Source organism: Phocoena sinus, chromosome 5, assembly GCF_008692025.1.
Source record: "Phocoena sinus isolate mPhoSin1 chromosome 5, mPhoSin1.pri, whole genome shotgun sequence".
NCBI classification, from domain to species: Eukaryota; Metazoa; Chordata; class Mammalia; order Artiodactyla; family Phocoenidae; genus Phocoena; species Phocoena sinus.
In genome coordinates this window covers 65842058-65861024 of record NC_045767.1, presented here as the reverse complement: position 1 = coordinate 65861024, position 18967 = coordinate 65842058, and the positions used below count along the sequence as shown (strand labels likewise).

The 18967-nt window shown below is 42.7% G+C and overlaps 1 protein-coding gene across 1 annotated transcript; it reads right to left on the bottom strand.

The window, feature by feature from the left end:
• Positions 1–467: 467 nt before the first annotated feature.
• Positions 468–15206, bottom strand: CHRNA9 (cholinergic receptor nicotinic alpha 9 subunit). Its single transcript, XM_032633070.1, has 5 exons — positions 15027–15206; positions 14595–14740; positions 13188–13342; positions 4159–4691; positions 468–1057 (listed from the first exon to the last, which is right to left on the bottom strand). The coding sequence occupies exons 1-5, from the start codon at positions 15088–15090 to the stop codon at positions 513–515; spliced, it is 1443 nt and encodes a 480-aa protein (XP_032488961.1). The 5' UTR covers positions 15091–15206; the 3' UTR covers positions 468–512.
• Between the last annotated feature and the right edge of the window lie 3761 nt (positions 15207–18967).

The following is an 18967-nucleotide window of genomic DNA, read 5'->3' as shown; positions in this document are numbered from 1 at the left end:
GCCTCTCCCGTTGCGGAGAGCAGGCTCCGGACGCGCAGTCTCAGCGGCCATGGCTCACAGGCCCAGCCGCTCTGCGGCACGTGGGATCTTCCCGGACCGGGGCACGAACCCGTGTCCCCTGCATCGGCAGGCGGACTCTCAACCACTGCGCCACCAGGGAAGCCCTGCTTTGAATTTTAAATGGAACGTAGTGTGCTTTTTTTATCTGTACTGCTAAAGGAGAGAATAACTGTGTGATCTAGAAGCCAGACACCTATCACTCTGGTAGGTTATAAAAGGGGTCCTTCTGTATTTCCTCCATTTTCCTGCCCTTGAAATTTTGGACCTCCTGCTTGATTTAACCTGACAGATGGCTATAATATTGATCTGAAGTTGAAAACAAAATGTAAAGACAACATAAATCCTAATTTATGTATATCTGTGTATATATAGATATAGGTATTTCTAATTTGGAAGAACATTAGAGTAGATCACAGGGGAAGTTTATTGATTTATCCCCACATACCAAATGCTCACGAATCTGCTCTTGCTATGATCAAAAGAGTCATCACAAACACCATAATAAAGAAAATCCACATGAAGAATCGGTCTATGACTTTTGCAACCTTTTTCCATTCGCTGCCCTTGGAATTGGTGGCCTTATGGTCTTTGAGGCATTTGGCAATGTATTCGATATTCCTCGTCAGCACTTTGTACCGTGCACAGTAACTGTCAACGTCCTGCGGGTTTTCACCCTGGTACCTCAAGTCATTCTTTAAGAGTTTGTTCATTTCCTTCTTTCTGGGAAGGTCTTTATTTCTGGTCGTCTTCAGATTAGCCTCTGGAAGGTTGCCATATACCTTCGTGAGGTGGTCCTCCTCCCTGTCTTGGCGGGGTCTAAGGCAGCTCTCACCCACGTCGTAGACAAACAAGATCCTAGACATGTATTTCAGGATGACTACCCTGGCCCAGTGTGGCACTGGCCGGGCCTCAGCCCCGCAGAAGTGGATATTCATCACCATGATGGTCAAGGCAGTGGAGGCTGTGATCAAGGCCATTGTGGCTATGTAGTATTTGCCTGGGAAATAACAACAACCAAGTTAGCTTAAAACTGTCCTTGTGTTTGGCTCAAAAAGAAACAAACACCTTTTCTAAGGAAGCTGTATACACTGATGGTTACTATTACAGACTTTTGAATAAAAGTGGGTTCAAATCCCGGCTCTGTCATCACTAGACTTGTGACCTAGAGCAAGTTATATAATTCTGGTAAGCCTCAGCTTCCTTCTTAATAAAATGACTATAATATTAGTATCTAACTCATAGGACTATGACGAGGCTTAACTGAGAAAATACAGGAAAAGTTTTCAGCACTGTCCTTTGCCCTGAGTTAAAAGGTTTGTAAATTTTTGCTGAGGTCATGTTGTGAAAAACTTCCACTTTCAACGAACAAATAAATAAACAATGAATGGTCTTGGTCAGTTCTCAGAATTGTCTTTGGACCTTGTTAATATGAAAGCTCATTACCATTGGGGAAGAAAGGAGACACTGCGTCACTCTCAGTCTTTAACATGTGATTGAGTAAAGCAAATATTCATGAAAAAGGAAAATTAAGGAAGGAAACAATAAAGATGAGGGTACAAATTTCTGAAATGTAGAACAAAGAACCTAGAAGATGAACAAAACCAAAAGCAAGCTTTTTGAAAAGTGTAATAAAATTGATAAACCTTTGATGAGGCCACTCATGGAATAGAGGTGAGAGAAAGAAAGAAAAAGGGATGCAAAAGAAAAAAATAAGAGAATAGAAATTTAGAAAACAATAAAATAATATTACAAATAGCTGTATGATAATACATTTGAAAACCTAGATGAAATTTCTGCGAATATATAAGATGTCAAATTTAGTGTAAGAAGAAAGAACACTTAAATAGAAATAGGAATTAACCAAATACCTCTACCCACCCACCTTCCAAAAAGCTCTAGAGCCAAAAGGTTTTACAGGTGAGTTTCACCGTATTTTTAAGGAACAGATAACTCATATCTTATGCAAGCTGTTCCAAAAATAGAAAAGACGGAAAACTGCATAGAAAATCTCATTTTATGAAGTAAATTCAGTCTTGGTTCCAAAAGTAGCAAGAAAGGAAATATTAAGGTCATTTCATTCATAGACACATTTGAGAAAGTTCTATAAAAATCATTGGCTAACTAAATACTACAGTGTCTTTAATTGATAATTCTTCATGATAAAGAAGAGTTTAGTTCAACATCAGAAAACTGTAATATAATTCACTAACTTAATGGGGGAAAAGAAAAAAACTCACATGATCATCTTAACAGATGAAGACAATGCATTTGATAATGATTATCATCTGTTTATTGTTTGTTAAAAGCTTTGAGTAAACTAAAAATAAATGGAATCTTCCTTAACATTGTCAAGGCTGTGGGCCAAAAGCCTGGATCAAATGCTACACTTGATGCAGGAAACTTCAACACACTTCTATGGGATTGTAACTCTATTTCATAGGTGCTACAAATAACAAATTGTGACAATTAATAAAGTTCTCAAGATCTGTGTACACCCTTCCAAAAAAGATACATTTCATATTATCACAGAAACAGAAAAAGTAATGCTTGTAAAATTCTTGAGACATGTTCTGAGACATCTTTCTTCAGAAATTGATCCAGCTTGCTTTTGAATCTTACTGCTAAAGAAGAGAGAGGGGTCTGTCAATTGATCTTGCCTCAAACAGGGTTATTATTAGATGTTGTCACTGTCAATCATTTCTGCCTCAGGAGAGGTGATAAAAGTACCAATAAACGTCTTCCTCTTTATTAGTGGTGGTGAGAACCTTCTGTGTCTATTTCTCAAAAAGATGTACATGAGTGTGTGTGTTGGGGGTGGGGAGGTGTTGCTGGGAGAGACGTAACAAGGAAGAGATCTCCAAACAGAGAAACCAATGTAGTAACGTCTAAATACTGGGTAATACTGGATACAGGAGAGGGTAAAAGGGCAGTACAATACCCCTTTTATATTGCTTTCTAAGTCTCCTGGTGTTCTGAAATTTCTCCTCGTTGTTTCCATTAAAGAACTAAAAATTAGGTCTAGCTTCTGATTCTCATAAGCATCTATTACAACAGCAAGTCATTGAGATAGACGTATTGATCTGGGTGTTATCCTTGGTGGCAGGAAGTAGGTATTAAAGGTGTTAGGAAGCATCTCAGAACAAGGGAGGTAAAGGAAAAGGGGAAGCAGGGATGGCAGCCACAGTCTACACTCCTTCCCTTAGAGGGACATTTCATTATTGCAAAATTTTGAAAGTGTGTTCTACTTGAGAATCACCTCAGATTCCCAAATCTTGCCCAAGATTGCTTAAAAAGAAAAACAACCTCTTTCGGTGTAGGAACCTGCATTTTTAACAAGCTCTCCCACACCTACTATACCCAGTAAAGGTTGAGAATTATTCTATCAAGGGTAGACGGCAGGCTTAAAAATCCAGCTCATCATTTCCAACACGTTTATCACTCTTCCCAAGAAGAAATCCCTTGTAACGTGATAATAATAGTCACTTTTCTCTCAGTCCTCACCATATGCCAGACTCTGTGTTAAGCAGTGGCACAATGAGATAGCAATTACACAAATGTTCCTGCTGATGAAGTAGAGACTCAAAAATTAAGTAACTCTCTTAAGGCTGATCAAAGAATGAGTGGTGAAGTCAGAGTTCAAACGCAGATTTCTTTGACTTCAAAATCAGGGTCTTAATCTATAAGCCAGTGGTTATTAGACTTGAACAAAAAGCTCATCAAAATCACCTAGAAAGCTTTTGAAAACAGTTTGCCAGGCTTTACGGCCAGAGTTTCTGATTAAGCAGATCTAGGGTGGGCCCTGAGAATTTGCATTTCTAAAATGATGCTTATGCTGTGGGTCCAGAGACCATACTGTGAGAACCACTGCTCTAAACCATGTTGCTCTCATTCCTCTTTTGGGTAAACCTGGAGACAACAAGACCAGCTTTGTTTCCAACAGCCACATCTCTTTTCAAAGATGCCAACTGAAGACACCACATGAAGTATGTGACAGCCTGTGTTGAGTCTGAAGTTGACCTCATTGTTAGGAGTTTAAAGATACAGATACAACCCCAGTTACCACAGTGCTGACTCAAAGTGTAAGACACTTGAACTCACCTATCAGAGGGACATTTTCTGAGGCTGGCATGATCTCTGCCACCATGAGCTGAAATACAGTCATGGCCAACAGTATGGTCACTCCCAGGGAGACCTTTTCCCCAGAGGCTGCTGGGAGATAAAAACTCAAGGGAGCCAGAAAAGATATGAGGACACATGGGATGAGGAGGTTGACGATATAGAAAGAGGACCGCCTCTTTAGAAGGAGAGTGAATGTCACATCCGGGTAAGGCTCAGAGCAGCAGCCATAGGAGATCACATTCTTCACAGCAGGCATGCCATGCACCTCCCACTCTACATCTTCGATGAAGTCGGAGAGGTCTCCACTGTCCAGGGCGTTGAATATATCCACCTGATTGCCATTGTAAGTCCAGGAGCCAAAGGTCAGGTTGCACTGCTGGTTATCAAAGGGGAAGTAGGTGACATCCACCACACAGGAGCTTTTGGTGATGGCTGGTGCATCCCAGGTGATCAGCCCATCATACCGCAGGACCACGTTGGTGTTCACAGGCTCAGAAGATTCATCATCAGCCCTGGAGGTCAGAGGAGGAAAATGAGAGCTGCTCGCCAGGACAACTCACCAAACTCCTTACCCCCGATAGCTCAGCGCCCTGTGCCCATCACTTCAGTGTCTTGGCAGTGGATCACCATTCCTGTCACCCTGGCTTGAAAGTCTGGAATCAACTCTAATTTGCCCTCTTCTCCATTTCCTGTGAATAGTTAGGGCCGAGTTCTCTTGGATTCTTTCTTTAAAGCATCTCTGCTTTATGTCCCTTCCTCTCCATTCCCAGTGCCACTCTCTTGGTCCAGGTATAATTATTCAAACACCCAGAAAAAAAGTAAACGAGGCTAAAATCTAACAGGGGGCTCTGCTTACCTGATTTTGTTAACTGTGGGCACAAGAATATTAAAGTAACTTTTTGTTGCTGTTGAAAGAGTTGTACATGTTTACAGTAGAACATTTGAAAAACACAGAGAAGAAATTATTCACCCATAATCTAAGAGATAATAATTTATTCTAGATATAACTTCTTTTTGCTTTATCAACGTTTATGCCTTACATCTTGGGGGTACAGAATTTCTGTTTCACTTTGGGGAGTGACTCTTTCTCCATGACCATTGTAAGGCAGATGAAACAATGATCAAGTTTCCTCAGCCACCCTTGGCCAGGGGCTGGCTGTGTGACCTGAGCTAGGTCCAAGTGATTCACTCTCCCTGCAGTTTGGATCTTAAGCAGAGTGACCCAAAGACCAAAAAAGACTCACACTGGTGATGGCTCCCTATAAAAGTCAATTAATTATTATTATTATTATTTTTTAAATCTCAATATTCCCCACTGTCTTGAACTGTAGAGTAGTCCTGGTTTGTCCTTTCCAAGGCCTGGTCATTGATTTTTTTCCCTTTAATTCAGTGAGCTGTACGATATCCTTCCAACAGATTCCCTTTGTCACAAGGTAGACAAAGTGAGTTTCTAATGCTTACAACCTTAACTGATATGTTTCTGTTAATATTTTAATGCACATTTTTCCAAGTGTTCCTTATGATTTTTTCCCTACAAAATATATTATGGCTAAATGTAATGTGGTTTGCTGAATTAGATTCTTACAGAAAAAGTACATTAGTGGAAAAACTGGTGAAGTCCAAATAGTCTGTAGTTTAGTTAATAGTATTGTATTAGTCTTGACAAATGTACTATGGTTACATAGATGTAACATTAAGGGAAACTGGGTGAAGAATAAACAAGAACTCTGTACCATCTTTGCAACTTTTCTGTAAAATTATCTCAAAATAGAAAAGTTAATTTACAAAATAACATTGAGACAATTTAAAAACATATATGATCATCTGTTCATATTCTTTTGCAACTTTATTTTTGTGGCTAAATGGTATTCAATTACATTCCATTATAGAGATGTGCCATAGTTATTTAACCAATTCACCTATTTTCAACATTATGGTTGTTTTCAGTTTTTACATTTACAAGCAATGCCGCAGTGAACATCTCTGTAGTCAAATTGTTGCATTTATCCACTGACTCTTTCCTTAGGTTAAATTGCTAGAAGAGGGTGTGTTAGATCAAAGAACTGGCATGTTTTAAAAGTTTTTTTCCTACTTATTAAAATTTAGGTACCACAATGTTAACTGTAATGGTCTGATTGGGTCCACTCTAATCAGAGCATTACAGCTGAATTGTGGCACTCGATTTTTAATGGAGGTCTAGAGAGGGGATCTTTAACGTGGTCTTGTGAAGAGAAGAAAATGAATACTTTGAAAATGCCTGAACCTACCCTCTGTAACAATGAGAAATATATATAGTTAGCTATACGAGAAGTGAGAACTGGAGGATGGGAACTCACCCATCCTACCTTCCTTGGTGTAAGAGATCTCGGGGTCAGAGAGAATCTATCTGGAGCTAGAATAATTGTATTAGTCATGGTCCCTGCAGAAAGTGGATGGCCCACTCAAATTAGATAATCTGAGGAGTGTTTAATGCAGGGACTATTTACAAAGGTATGGATAAGGTGTAGGGCAACCACTCCAGGGCTAGTAACAGCAGAGCTATTACCATTCCTGGGCCCGAAGAGGTGAAGGGAAGGTGCAGTTACCAAGACCTGGAAGGAAAGACTTGCTTAAGAGGGTCACCATGATAGGAGCTATACCTTTCTGTCAAGGGACACAGCAAGCCAAAGATAATAACTCTATAGGAAGAGAGCAAGGGAATACATGCCCTAACCTCACTCCCTTTTCTCCCTCCAATTGCTCACTGGTGCTTCTCATTGACCCAACCCAACCAGAAGCCAGAGGGCAAAGGAGCCCACTGTCTGAAAACATCACCCCAACTACTCAGGAGGAGTTTAAAGACATTACTATTTAATTACTTCATGACCAATATCTTGTTTTATCTCCCTGGTTTCTCTGATCACATCTTTTTACAGCTCAGCACTTGCACTGGTTTCCTATGGCCGACCAAATATTTCCACACCTCCTAAGTTCAGTGTCCTAGACGTTCCATGATCTACTCCCATCCCACTCTGTAGCCTCCCACTGGTCTCTGATGTCTTCCACTGGTCTCCTTCACTCGCACACCACCAATCAAGGCTGAAACCCTAACAGATCCTGTGATTGTCTCTCCTTTACTCAAACTCTTTCTTCTCCCTATAATACCCGCCCCACTTTCTGCAAATATAAATCTAATACATTTTTCAAGACAGCTCAGATGCCTACCCCTCTGAGAAGCCCCGCCTGCCCCTCCAGTCTGATGAAATCCCTTCACCTTTGAAGGGCTCTGGTACTTTATTTCTGTGTTATGAGGGGCTTACATTTTACATACATTTCTTATTGGACTGTTCATTGAGGTCAGAGACTGAGTCTTAAAATCCTAACCCCTCAACACATGACTGAATGCCTTGCACAGAAGAAGGATTTAACAAAGAAAGGTAAGTGGGTAGGTAAGTGGGTTGATTGAATCAATATGGCTCATTCTCCTTTAGGAAGTAGCAATGACATCACAGAAATATCACAGAGAGATTTGGGTTAAAATCTTGGTCAGTTTCTGTAACCTTGAGCAAGTAACATTTCTGTCACCCACCTGTAAAAGTAGAGGCTATAATACCTTAAGGTTTCTTTTTAAATGTTATATTAAGTAAATAATTAATCTATTAATTTCTTATTGCTGCTGTAAAAAATTACCACAAACCAAGTGTCTTAAAATAATACAAATTTAGCATCTCTACAGTTTTAGAGGTCAAAAATCCGAAAATCAAGGTTTAGGCAGGGCTGTGTTCTTTCCAGAGGCTCTAAAGGAGAGTCCATTTCCTTGCCTTTTCCAGCTTCTAGAGGCTGCCTGCATTCTTTGGTTTAGGGCTCCTTCCTTCTATCACTCTGATATCTGCTTCCTTTGTGGCATCTGACTCTCCCACCTCTCTCTCTTATAAGGACTTGTAAGGTTGTTTCCAATGGCCCCAGCAGGGTAATCTCCTCTCAAATCCTTAATTTAATCACACCTGCAAAGTCCCTTTTGCCACGTAAGGTGACATATTCACAGACTTCAGGGATTGAGATGGGGACACCCTGGGGGCAATTATTTTGTCTACCACACTATGTAGAGCCCCAATTCACTGCCTGACACACAGTAAGTGTCCAATACATATGAGTTTCTTCTCTTTCCCTTCCCTCTGTTTCTAACTATGTTCTATTTTCCCAACTAGAAAATGAAAAAAATTACAGGGACAAAATTTCAAAATGGAGGTCGAGAGGGCAGCGTTCAATAATATGACCCTAAGCGATTATTTAAATTGTTTTCCTCTTACCTTCCCTTTCCTCCAACACTTAGTGCCCTTCACGCAGTCCCTTCTCCCCTGATCAAAGACTGAGCTGACTTCAGCTTCGCACTTGAGCAGAAAGACCTTTCCCAGCAAGGGCTGTAAGAAGCAAGATCTCCAGAACTGGAGAAGTGTGGGCTGGTGAAGGAGAGAACAGTGAGAATCAGCCAGTTTTTCTGGTACCAGACAGTGCCTGGAACCTCGACATAGGCTTGTCTCTTTACTCAGTCCCACAATCCACCCTTTTTCCTATCTCCAATCTCTCCGTCTTTCGTGTGTTCCCCTTACCTTCCCTTCCACGTCAAAAAGAAGTCCCTCTCGGGCTTCCCTGGTGGCGCAGTGGTTAAGAATCCCCCTGCCAATGTAGGGGACACGGGTTCGAGCCCTGGTCCAGGAAGATCCCACATGCCAGGGAGCAATTAAGCCCGTGTGCCACAACTACTGAGCCTGCACGCCACAACTACTGAAGCCCGTGCGCCTAGAGCCCGTGCTCCGCAACAAGAGAAGCCACCACAATGAAAAGCCCATGCACCACAATGAAGACCCAACACAACCAAAAATAAATAAATTTAAAAAAAAAGGGGTCCCTCTCTTTCTTTTCAAGGTTAACTTCTCTTCTTGTACTGTGACTTCTTTCCTTCCAAGTTTCTTTCAGGATTTCGCCTCTCTTGGTCTCTCTTATTCTCTCTGGCTCCTCTAATCCCCTCCCAACTCTGTTCCCAAGTCTCCCTACCAACTTCCCTTCCTCCCAGGCCCCTCCCACCTCTCTCCTCTCTGCACACCGCTCTAGAGAGTAATTGATGCCTGCTGCCTTCACTTCCCCATCTTGCTTGTATTCTTGCAATTTGGCTTCTTCCCAACTTTCAAAGTGTGCTCTTTCAAAGGTCACTCATGACTTGCAAATGGGCAAATCTAAAGACTCTTCTAAGAGTCTGTCAACCCTTCCCAAGCACTTCACTTTCTGAGTTGTTCCCAGACATCCTTTCTTCCCTTGGTTTCTATGAGGCAATTCTCTCAGTTCTCCTTCTACCCCTTTAACCATTTCTTCTGAATGTTCTCTGTAAATTTCTTCAGTGAAGAAATTCTCCAACTTTATCCTCAGCCATTTTCTTTCCCTCCTTGAGCAGTTCTATAAGGGCTTAAAAGGGCTTTTGATAGCTCTAGCCGTGACCTTCTTTCCAGGCTGAAAACTTGCCTTTGCAATCTCTTTGTTGGTTGTCTCCTCTGTTCCTTTGGTCTCCCAAACTGAACAGGTCTCACACCAAACTCATCATCTTTCTCTCCAAACCTGTTCCTCTTCTGCCTCCTTTATTTCCAATGTCATCTTTTTTTTCTTTTTAAGGAGCTTTATTGATGTATGATTGGCATACAACAAATTGCACACATTTAAAGGATACAATCATAAAATTTGACATATGTATATCCAGTCTCATCTTACAGTTTTTCCATCCTTTCAATTCTCTAAGCTACTTTAGCAGAACTTAAAGCTAAATTGTAGACAACTCTTTCTGAGTACAACAGGGTACCCAATTTCTTACTAGGTCTAAAATCCAAGTATTAAACCGGTCCATTAAAATCCAACCATTAAAACTCTCTCATAATAAACACACTTCTGAAATTTCTGTAATCCACTCTTTACCTAACCTAAAAATGTCAGGAATCCTTGCACCCTCTTATACTAACCATTATATTGGCCATATACCTATACTAAACAACCCCACCAGAACTTTATTCCTTTACTGACTTGGTAACAGCCAATATCTGCTTGAGTCATTATATTGTTAAAGAGCTCACTACCTCTTGGGAAAATTCATTATTCAAATTATTAGTTTTTTTTAAATTGCATTAAAATGCAATTAAAAAACCCTTTAACTTCTACTCATTGTTTTGGGTTTTGTCCTCTGGAGGAATTTTCTCTTTTTTCTCTACCTTATTTTTCCTATGATTGCCTATGACAGCCATCAAGTCTTCCTAAGGACCTCTCTCTTCCAAACTAAGCATCGATAAATTCGACTGCTCCTCATATGAAATAGCTTCCAGGCCCAGGACCATCCTCGTCACTCCTCAGCAAGTCTAACCCATGGATTCAGGCACTAATGGTGAATCTAGATGTTAAGCATCTTCCTGCCCAAACTATCTTTATCACACATGACTGGATCACCTGCCTTATACCCCTCTTTATTCTCCCTACCACCACTCAGGAAGCCCATTTTTTGGTCTACAAGTTTCTGTACCAGTTTCTGAGAAGTACTTATATTATATCAGGGAGCAGAAGATTCTGCAGGTCCAGGGATTCAGGTAGAAGGACCAGGGTCAGGGTCCTTCCTCGGGACCCCAAAGGACTGGGGTCTCTCCTTTGCCTGATCCTCTCTCTTCTATTCTCATTTCAGTTGTTTAAAGGAATGCAAATGACATCCAACCATAAGTCCATTTAGGGTTTCCTCTGAATAGTAAAACTCTGATGTTACTGAGAAGGAGAACACACAGGAAAATAGAGGATCCAAAACAGAACTGTCCATGATAGGAGGGGAAAGAAGACTAAAGAGTCAATCCAGAGGAAAAGAAGAGTTGATGAATCAGTGTGGTGAAAAGGGTCTGTGTGTGAAAGAAAAGGGGATCAGAACTCACACTTCTCAAAGCCAGCGATCTCGGGGGGAAAGGACGGAGAACGGGGACAAAATTTACCAAAGCCACAGCAGGCTTGTGTGAGCTCATGAGTGCATACCTGGCTTCTCTGATAAAGGGGGACTGGGGTAGGCTTAACTTAGGTCATGCCAGCTCGGACAGAAGTGTTTCAGTAAGAGCTGGGCACTGCTTCAGTCAATCAAAGCAGGAGGAAAAGGAGAACCAGCCTTCTGTTTTCCTCCAGGGAGAATTTTGAACTTATTGAATGCTGTAAGTGTTCTATGTAAAGTGTATCCTCTGATTACTCTCCTGCACCCTGTGTGTGGGAAGAGGTAATGGACATCCTGGCTCGTTCTCTTGCCTGCTATGTATGTGTATGTGTGTGTGTATGTGTGTGTGTGTGTGTGTGTGTGTGCTGAGGGGAGTGTGAACCAGAGTACTAAAGCACCAGCACTTGGATGTGATCTTGCTTGGGAAGGGGTATGGAAGAGTTGCCATTCCAGAGTGGGGAATGGACAGCAGCATCAGGACTATGATTCATAAGGTCATGACCCTCGGACAAGCTCTCTGAGTAAGGACTGAGACTAAAATCCAGGCTGCAACCTACCAGTTGCTTCTTGAAGGGAAACTCACGTCCAGTAGAAGGCTGAGCTCTCCGGAGAGTCCCCCTGAGCTGCTCCTCATTCATATGGCTCTGCTCAGAGGAACCTTTCCCAGCCCTGAGAAACTTGAGTTCCAGAATAAAAAGAGAGAGGAGCCCCTTTGACAACAGGTGGAGCATCTGAACCGGAATTGAGACAGCTGTCTGGTTCCTTCTCAAAGTATGATCCGTGGAACAGCAGCACTACCGTCTGGGGCTTATAGAAATGCAGAACGTCAGACTCTACCCCAGACCTACTGAATCAGAATCTGTATTTGAGCAAAAGCTCCTCAGGTGATTCGTGCACACTTTAAAATTTGAGAAACTTAAACCTTACCTACCTACTCACCAGCAAGGCCCCTTGCTCTTGGACCAGGAAAAGGCCAACTGGTGATCTTATGATCTAGTTCATCTTCCACTCCATACAAGGTCCAAATTCCATAGGCCAGCTTCTAGCAGGCCCATTCTGATTTAATCTTAATCGTATCATGTATTTTTGATACATGATCTTAGACAAGGGAGCACCACTGTTAAGGGTTGAATTGCATCTGTGAAGACATGATGCAATGTATGTTGAAATCCTAGCCCCTGGCACTTCAGAATGTGACCTAATTTGGAACAGGGTCATTGTAGATGTAATTAGTCTAGAAGAGGTCATACTGGTGTGGTGTAAACACCTAATTCAACAAGACTGGTGTCCTTATACAAGGGAAAATATGGACACAGACAACACGCAGGGAGAACACCATGTGAAGAAGAAGGCAGAGATTGTGGTGATGCTGCTACAAGTCAAGAAACTGAAGATTGCCAGCAACCACCTGAGAAACTAGGGGAGAGACAGGGAACAGAGTGTTCCTCACAGGCCTCAGAAGGAACCAACCTTACCAGTACCTTTATCTTTTTTTGTTTGTTTGTTTGTTTTGCGGTACGTGGGCCTCTCACTGTTGTGGCCTCACCCGTTGCAGAGCACAGGCTCCCGACGCGCAGGCTCAGCGGCCATGGCTCACAAGCCTAGCTTCTCCGCGGCATGTGGGATCTTCCCCGACCGGGGCATGAACCCGTGTCCCCTGCATCGGCAGGTGGACTCTCAACCACTGAGCCACCAGGGAAGCCCCAGTACCTTTATCTTGCACTTCTAGCGTCCAGAACTGTGAGACAATAAGTTTCTGTCATTTAAGCCACCCAGTATGTGGTACTTTGTTACAGTAGCCCTAGAAAACTCACACGGCTTCTAATACAGTTTCTCATCTGAAAAGGGGGCTGTAACTCTAAGATTTTATGACCTATTGTTTTATTATCTGAGGTTTTATGACCTTCACTTCAGGGACTAGGAACATGAATAGACTTAACCTCATGCATGTTTTAAACATTCCTTTTCCATTATGTTTACATTCTGTTACATCAATAAATTCATTCCTGAGAAACTACTGACTTGCACTTACTTGTTATACAGGACAATATCTGGCCTCCACACCAGGTCGCTGGGGATCCTGATGGAGTCCAGTCCATCATACTGGTCTCGATCCCATGTGAGATACGCATCGTGCCAGATTTGGCGGATCCACAAATAGGCAGTCAGAATTTGATTTCTTTCATCCTGCACAATTAACCCAGATACAACTTTATCCCATCAACACCTCAACCGAATGCACCTGTCTCTAGAACACTCATCTTCAAAACAGGAATTCCAAGAGCACTAGTCTATTTCCAATAAGAAAGTGAGAATTTTTCCAGTCTATCCCCTTGATTGACTGCCAGGGAAATGTTTTTTTCTGTGATTTAGTGTTAGGAATGTAAAGTGGACAAATATTTAAATCATCAGATCTCTGCCTGGATCAACTGCCCAAATTTCTCTGAAAATAGATCAACCGATGATTCTTTTGAATGAAAAAGTCGGCAAACATCGATAATGTACCAAAGAAAAGTCTTTCAAGTTTCATAACTTCGTGTAATTAAACACATATAAGCATTATATAAGGTAAGTCATCTTAAAACATCAGCTTTTGGGCTTCCCTGGTGACGCAGTGGTTAAGAATCCGCCTGCCAATGCAGGGGACACGGGTTCGAGCGCTGATCCGGGAAGATCCCACATGCTGTGGAGCAACTAAGCCCGTGTGCCACAACTACTGAGCCCACGCTCTAGAGCCCACGAGCCACAACTACTGAAGCCTGCGCGCCTAAAGCCTGTGCTCCGCAACAAGAGAAGCCACGGCAATGAGAAGCCTGCACACCACAACGAAGAGTAGCCCCCGCTTGCGGCAACTAGAGAAAACCCACGCTCAGCAACGAAGACCCAATGCAGCCAAAATCAATCAATTAATTAATTAAAAAAACCCCACCTTTTAAAAACTGGGGATAAAATTCGCATTGCATGAAACTCACCACTTTAACCATTTTAAAGTGTACAGCTCAGCGACTTTCAGTTTATTCACAATGTTGTGGAACCACCACCATTCTCTACTTCCAGAACATTTTGTCACCCCAAAAGAGGAAGCCTATGACCGTCAAGCAGTCTATCACTATTCCCCCATTATTCCCACAGCCCCTACTCTGCTTTCTGTCTCTATGGTTTTGCTGATTTTGCACATTTCATAGAGATGGAACATGTAATGTGTAACCAACTTTCTTTAGATGATATAAGACTGTTAGTGTTAATTGGCCAGGATTACATAATTTAGTGAAATTAATTTTGTAGAAAGCTTTCTTCCCCTGGAGTTCCCTTCTCCCATCAGCTTGCACACAGAGCTCTGTGTTCTCACTTTCTCTCAAATTCCCAGTTCAGACATTCCCTTTGGAAAGCACTGCTAGTTTCATTCTAAACATTTCAGAGTTACCACTATGTTACTCACCATATCCTTAATCTGAGAAAGTGTAATCTGGAGCGTGACATTCAGAACTTTATCTGTATCTTCTACTGGACGAAGAGCATTGGAATAATCTTCAAAAATGTCATTAAACAACTTGTGAGCATATTTTCCATCTGCTGTTTCTCCAGCTGCTCAAAAGAGGGACCTGATCAACCTTCAGTGTCATGTATATTTTAAGGCAAAGAACAACAGTCCAAGGACTAGCATTGGGGATAATCTAGCATCAGCTGGGGACAAGCTCTAGGTCGATGGGAGTTATTTTTCTGGCACACCCTACAGGATTAGTATGAGTCAGTAAGAAGACGAAGTACTTCCTTGCAGTTAGAACATTTGTTCTTTTTCCTGGCCCACCCTAAAACCCAAAGAAGTGGCCCCAGATGAGTGACAATGGTTACACGCCCACCAGCCTCTTACCTCTCAGTCTGGAGGCAGCAAAGTAAATCCAGCAACAGGAGATGCAGAAGTGGGGCCAGTTCATCTTTTTCCTAAGCCTCTGTAAATTCCCAGCCAGGAAGTGCGGTCTTCCAGTTCTCTCTGTGAATGGGAAGGGTCTGGTCACAAAGCACCTACTCTGCAACTGTCTCTGCACAGCAAAGAGCTCAGGGCTTGCAGTGCACGTAGGGCCCTAGGTCCTGAGATCCCTCCCCATTGGTAATCTGAGACTGGCAGCTCCAGTAGCTGAGAAGTCAGGAGCCCCAGGTGTGTTAGGTCAGGCAGTGCTGTTCTAGGGGAGCCACCCTGGTTGAGCATCCCTAGCTACCTTCAGCAGGAATATCCAGACCAAAATTTTAGGGGAAGAGAGGTAGGAGTCTGACACTCCCTGAGATTCCACCTAAGCAGACCAGACACTTTCTATACCTGCAGCAAGAAGACTCAGCTGGGGACTAAGAAAAGCTGAACTGACCCAGCCATGGGACAGCCATCTGGAAAGGCCCTATGCATTTGGAGTGGCTTTTGAAGAGGGAAAGAGAAGCAGTTCCACAATCTCCGGAATAGACTGGCATTTGGGTTTCTTCTCTGCCTCTGCTTCTCACCACTCATTCAGTTGTCCCACTGAGCACAGATCTTGTATAGGAAGGGGTGTGTGTGTGTGTGTGTGTGTGTGTGTGTGTGTGTGTGTGTATGCAGGTGGGTGGGGGGCAGAAGAGCATTCACTTGCTTCAGAAGCAGCGGCACTATGATTTGGATTAGCAGTGCAGGACCTAGGTTTGACTGCCAGCCCAAATCCTCCCTCATAATACAGAGCTTTCCTGAGCTAGAAACTGGGAAAATAATATTCCCTGTCTCCCAGAGATACTGGGATACTGTATAGAGAAGCACTTTGTAAATTGTAAAGCACTATGTAAATGTTAGTAATTTTCACCTCTGATCAGCTTTGCAGATACAGAATTTCTATATTTACCAAGTCACCCAGTGTTTACTAGCTCTTTAAAAAAAATAAAAGGTTCAAAGGCTAACCAAATCAGCATGAAAATGATTCATAACTGGTGATGATATTACTAAGGACGCTTTGCATTTGAATGCTACTTCTTATAATTTCAGTCATTTCTCGTATGTGATCTAATTTTGCTCACACAAAAGAATGTCAGTTTCCAGTTGCCACAGCCTGTCCCTTCTCTTGCCTGGGGAAACTGCCTTGGGAAACCAAATTAAGATCATTCAGTTGCCTGGAATCAGAGCAAGGAAATTGGATAGCTGTACTTCATCAAGTTACAGCCTTCTTATGAGTCACCCTGTCCCTCTTCAGGAATATATCTTCCGAATGGAACAGACACTCAAGCCGTCAGCTAAGTGCGTTTCCTAATTGCCTATGCCCTTGTGTTGATTGTGAAGACGTTATTTTTCTGACGCCCTGAGTCTGACTCACTCATCACATGACACAGTTCCCGGTGCCCACGCACAGGCCTACCTCCTCCAAAAAACCATCGGCTCTGGAATCTCAGAAGCTGAAGGTCCTTTTGAAATTGAGTTGAATGCCTCATTTTCTCCTGAGGAAACTGATGTCTAGAGATTCGAATGGCTTCCTTCCAGCTGCACTCGGCCGGAGACAGACTCCAGGCCACCCACACCAGTCTGATGTGCTCCCCACGTTAATGCAGCCTCTCCTTCTCATGGTGAGAGAAGCTCTGTCTTATGTGTCTTTGATGCCTCACATCACTGAGAACAGCCCCTGGGAATAAGTGCTCAGTGAACACGTGGTGTTAGCTACCGCAGCTGCTGCTTGAAACCTGCCTCGAAAGTAATCGTCTCTGGTAGTCTGATTGCTTTTGATTAACTCAGTTCATTCAGTTGGTCACTTGAAATTAAAAAAAAATGGTAACACTTGATGCTCACCTGTCAATGTTAACACAAACCAAATTAAACCAATACTTTTGGGGGGAAAATTCTGAAATTAGAAATTTCAAAATTTGAAATTTTGAAATTAGAAAGTATAGAATGAATTCTCAAACTCATTCAGAATTTTCAAATTCTGAATTGAGAATTCAAATTCTCAAATTCATTCTAAAAACAACCACAAGGTGTTTTCCCTGGGACCTGTGCCCTTTTACCCAATCACTGTTTCCCTTAGCTCCAAAACACACCAAAAAACAAAAACAAAAACAAAAACAGAGGGCTTCCCTGGTGGCGCAGTGGTTGAGAGTCCGCCTGCCGATGCAGGGGACGCGGGTTCCGTGCCCCGGTCCGGGAAGATCCCACATGCAGCGGAGCGGCTAGGTCCGTGAGCCATGGCTGCTGAGCCTGCGCGTCCGGAGCCTGTTCTCCGCAACGGGAGAGGCCACAGCAGTGAGAGGCCCGCGTACCGCAAAAAAAAAAAAAAAAAAAAAAAGAAAGAAAAAAAAAAACCAGAGAGAGAGACCTTTAACATAGTGGTCCTGTAGCTTGTAGGAAAATTATGGAAGAAGTAAGCCGTTGAGTTCACCACTTAGAGCTCAATAAGGCTAAAAAGCAGGCAGATATGCTTTTGACTGATTTTCTAAAATACGGGTTCAGACAATGAAAATAATCTGAATAAACCTCAGCCATCTAGAAATCTGGAACCTCCAGAGTACACCCTATTTTCCTGAGAGCCCATTAACAGGAAATGGTCATATCTGTTGGCATATTAATTCAGGTTCACAGAGCCCTAAATAAGTTGGGAAGTTCACGATATTCATGCCAGCAGCTACCTTTCCCCAGCTCATGGTAGAAATCCGAGCGCATTTCACCACAGTTTGTGTGGTATCACTATCTGAGGGAGTATATTCTGGCCCAGAAAAAAGGGACCCACAATTCAGGAAAATCTCTAGAGAACACAACAACCCTTTCAATGTCTGCACCTTTTGAGAAGCAGCCTTCCTTGCCACAATAAAGGATTCCAGCCATTCAGAGTCGCTGGGAGCCAAATCCTCCTCTATGGATCTATCTTGAGGGACTTGTCTATTCCCAAAATATAATATTAGGCTATTAGAGACATTCTGTAAGATCTTAATTTTTTTTTTTTTTTTTTTTTTTTTTTGCGGTACACAGGCCTCTCACTGTTGTGGCTTTTCCCGTTGCGGAGCATAGGTATCCGGACGCGCAGGCTCAGCGGCCATGGCTCCGGGCCCAGCCGCTCTGCGGCATGTGGGATCTTCCCGGACTGGGGCACAACCCGTGTCCCCTGCATTGGCAGGCAGATTCTCAAACCACTGCACACTAGGGAAGCCCCTTAATATGTTTTAACACCAATTTTTGTTGTATAAGAAATACATGTCTAGTGTAGCAAGATTAGGAAGTATAGAAAGCACAATGAAGGAAAAGAAAGGTCACCCAGAAGAATCCAACCAGGCAGAGACAGACAGTGTTCATGCGGCAGCCACCTTTTTCAATGGTTATGGAACTGTGTTGTCATGTCCTGTGAGATCTGAGGGACCCAGGTCAGTAGCAGAACTCTGCCTCACTCCATGAAGATTATGAGTACAAAAGAAGCGCGGAGGGTGCTTCTAAATTCTCCTTTCCTCTTCTCATGGTGTTGCATTGTAGTTCACGCAGGATCTACCTTGAATGGTTTCCCTCCTTCCTACATTCTCCCCTCCCTCAGGGTCCCAGCTCAACCCTTTTTGGCTGAAGCTGCTGAGAACCCTATTGCCCATTGAGCTCATGCCTTCTGGGGGCATCCCTGGCTCCATTCCAGGAGAAGGATGGCAGTGCTTCTGCTGTTTGGAATAGAGCTCCTGCCTGACAGAGAATCCTAGTGAAATTTTTGCCAAAAGACCTTCTCCCCAGTAGCAGAGGGGGAGGGAGGGGGAAAGACAAAGGAGTAAAAAGCACAAATACCTCCATTCTGTTACATGTATTTTTTTAGCAAAAATCAAACATAATGCCTTTGTAAAGGA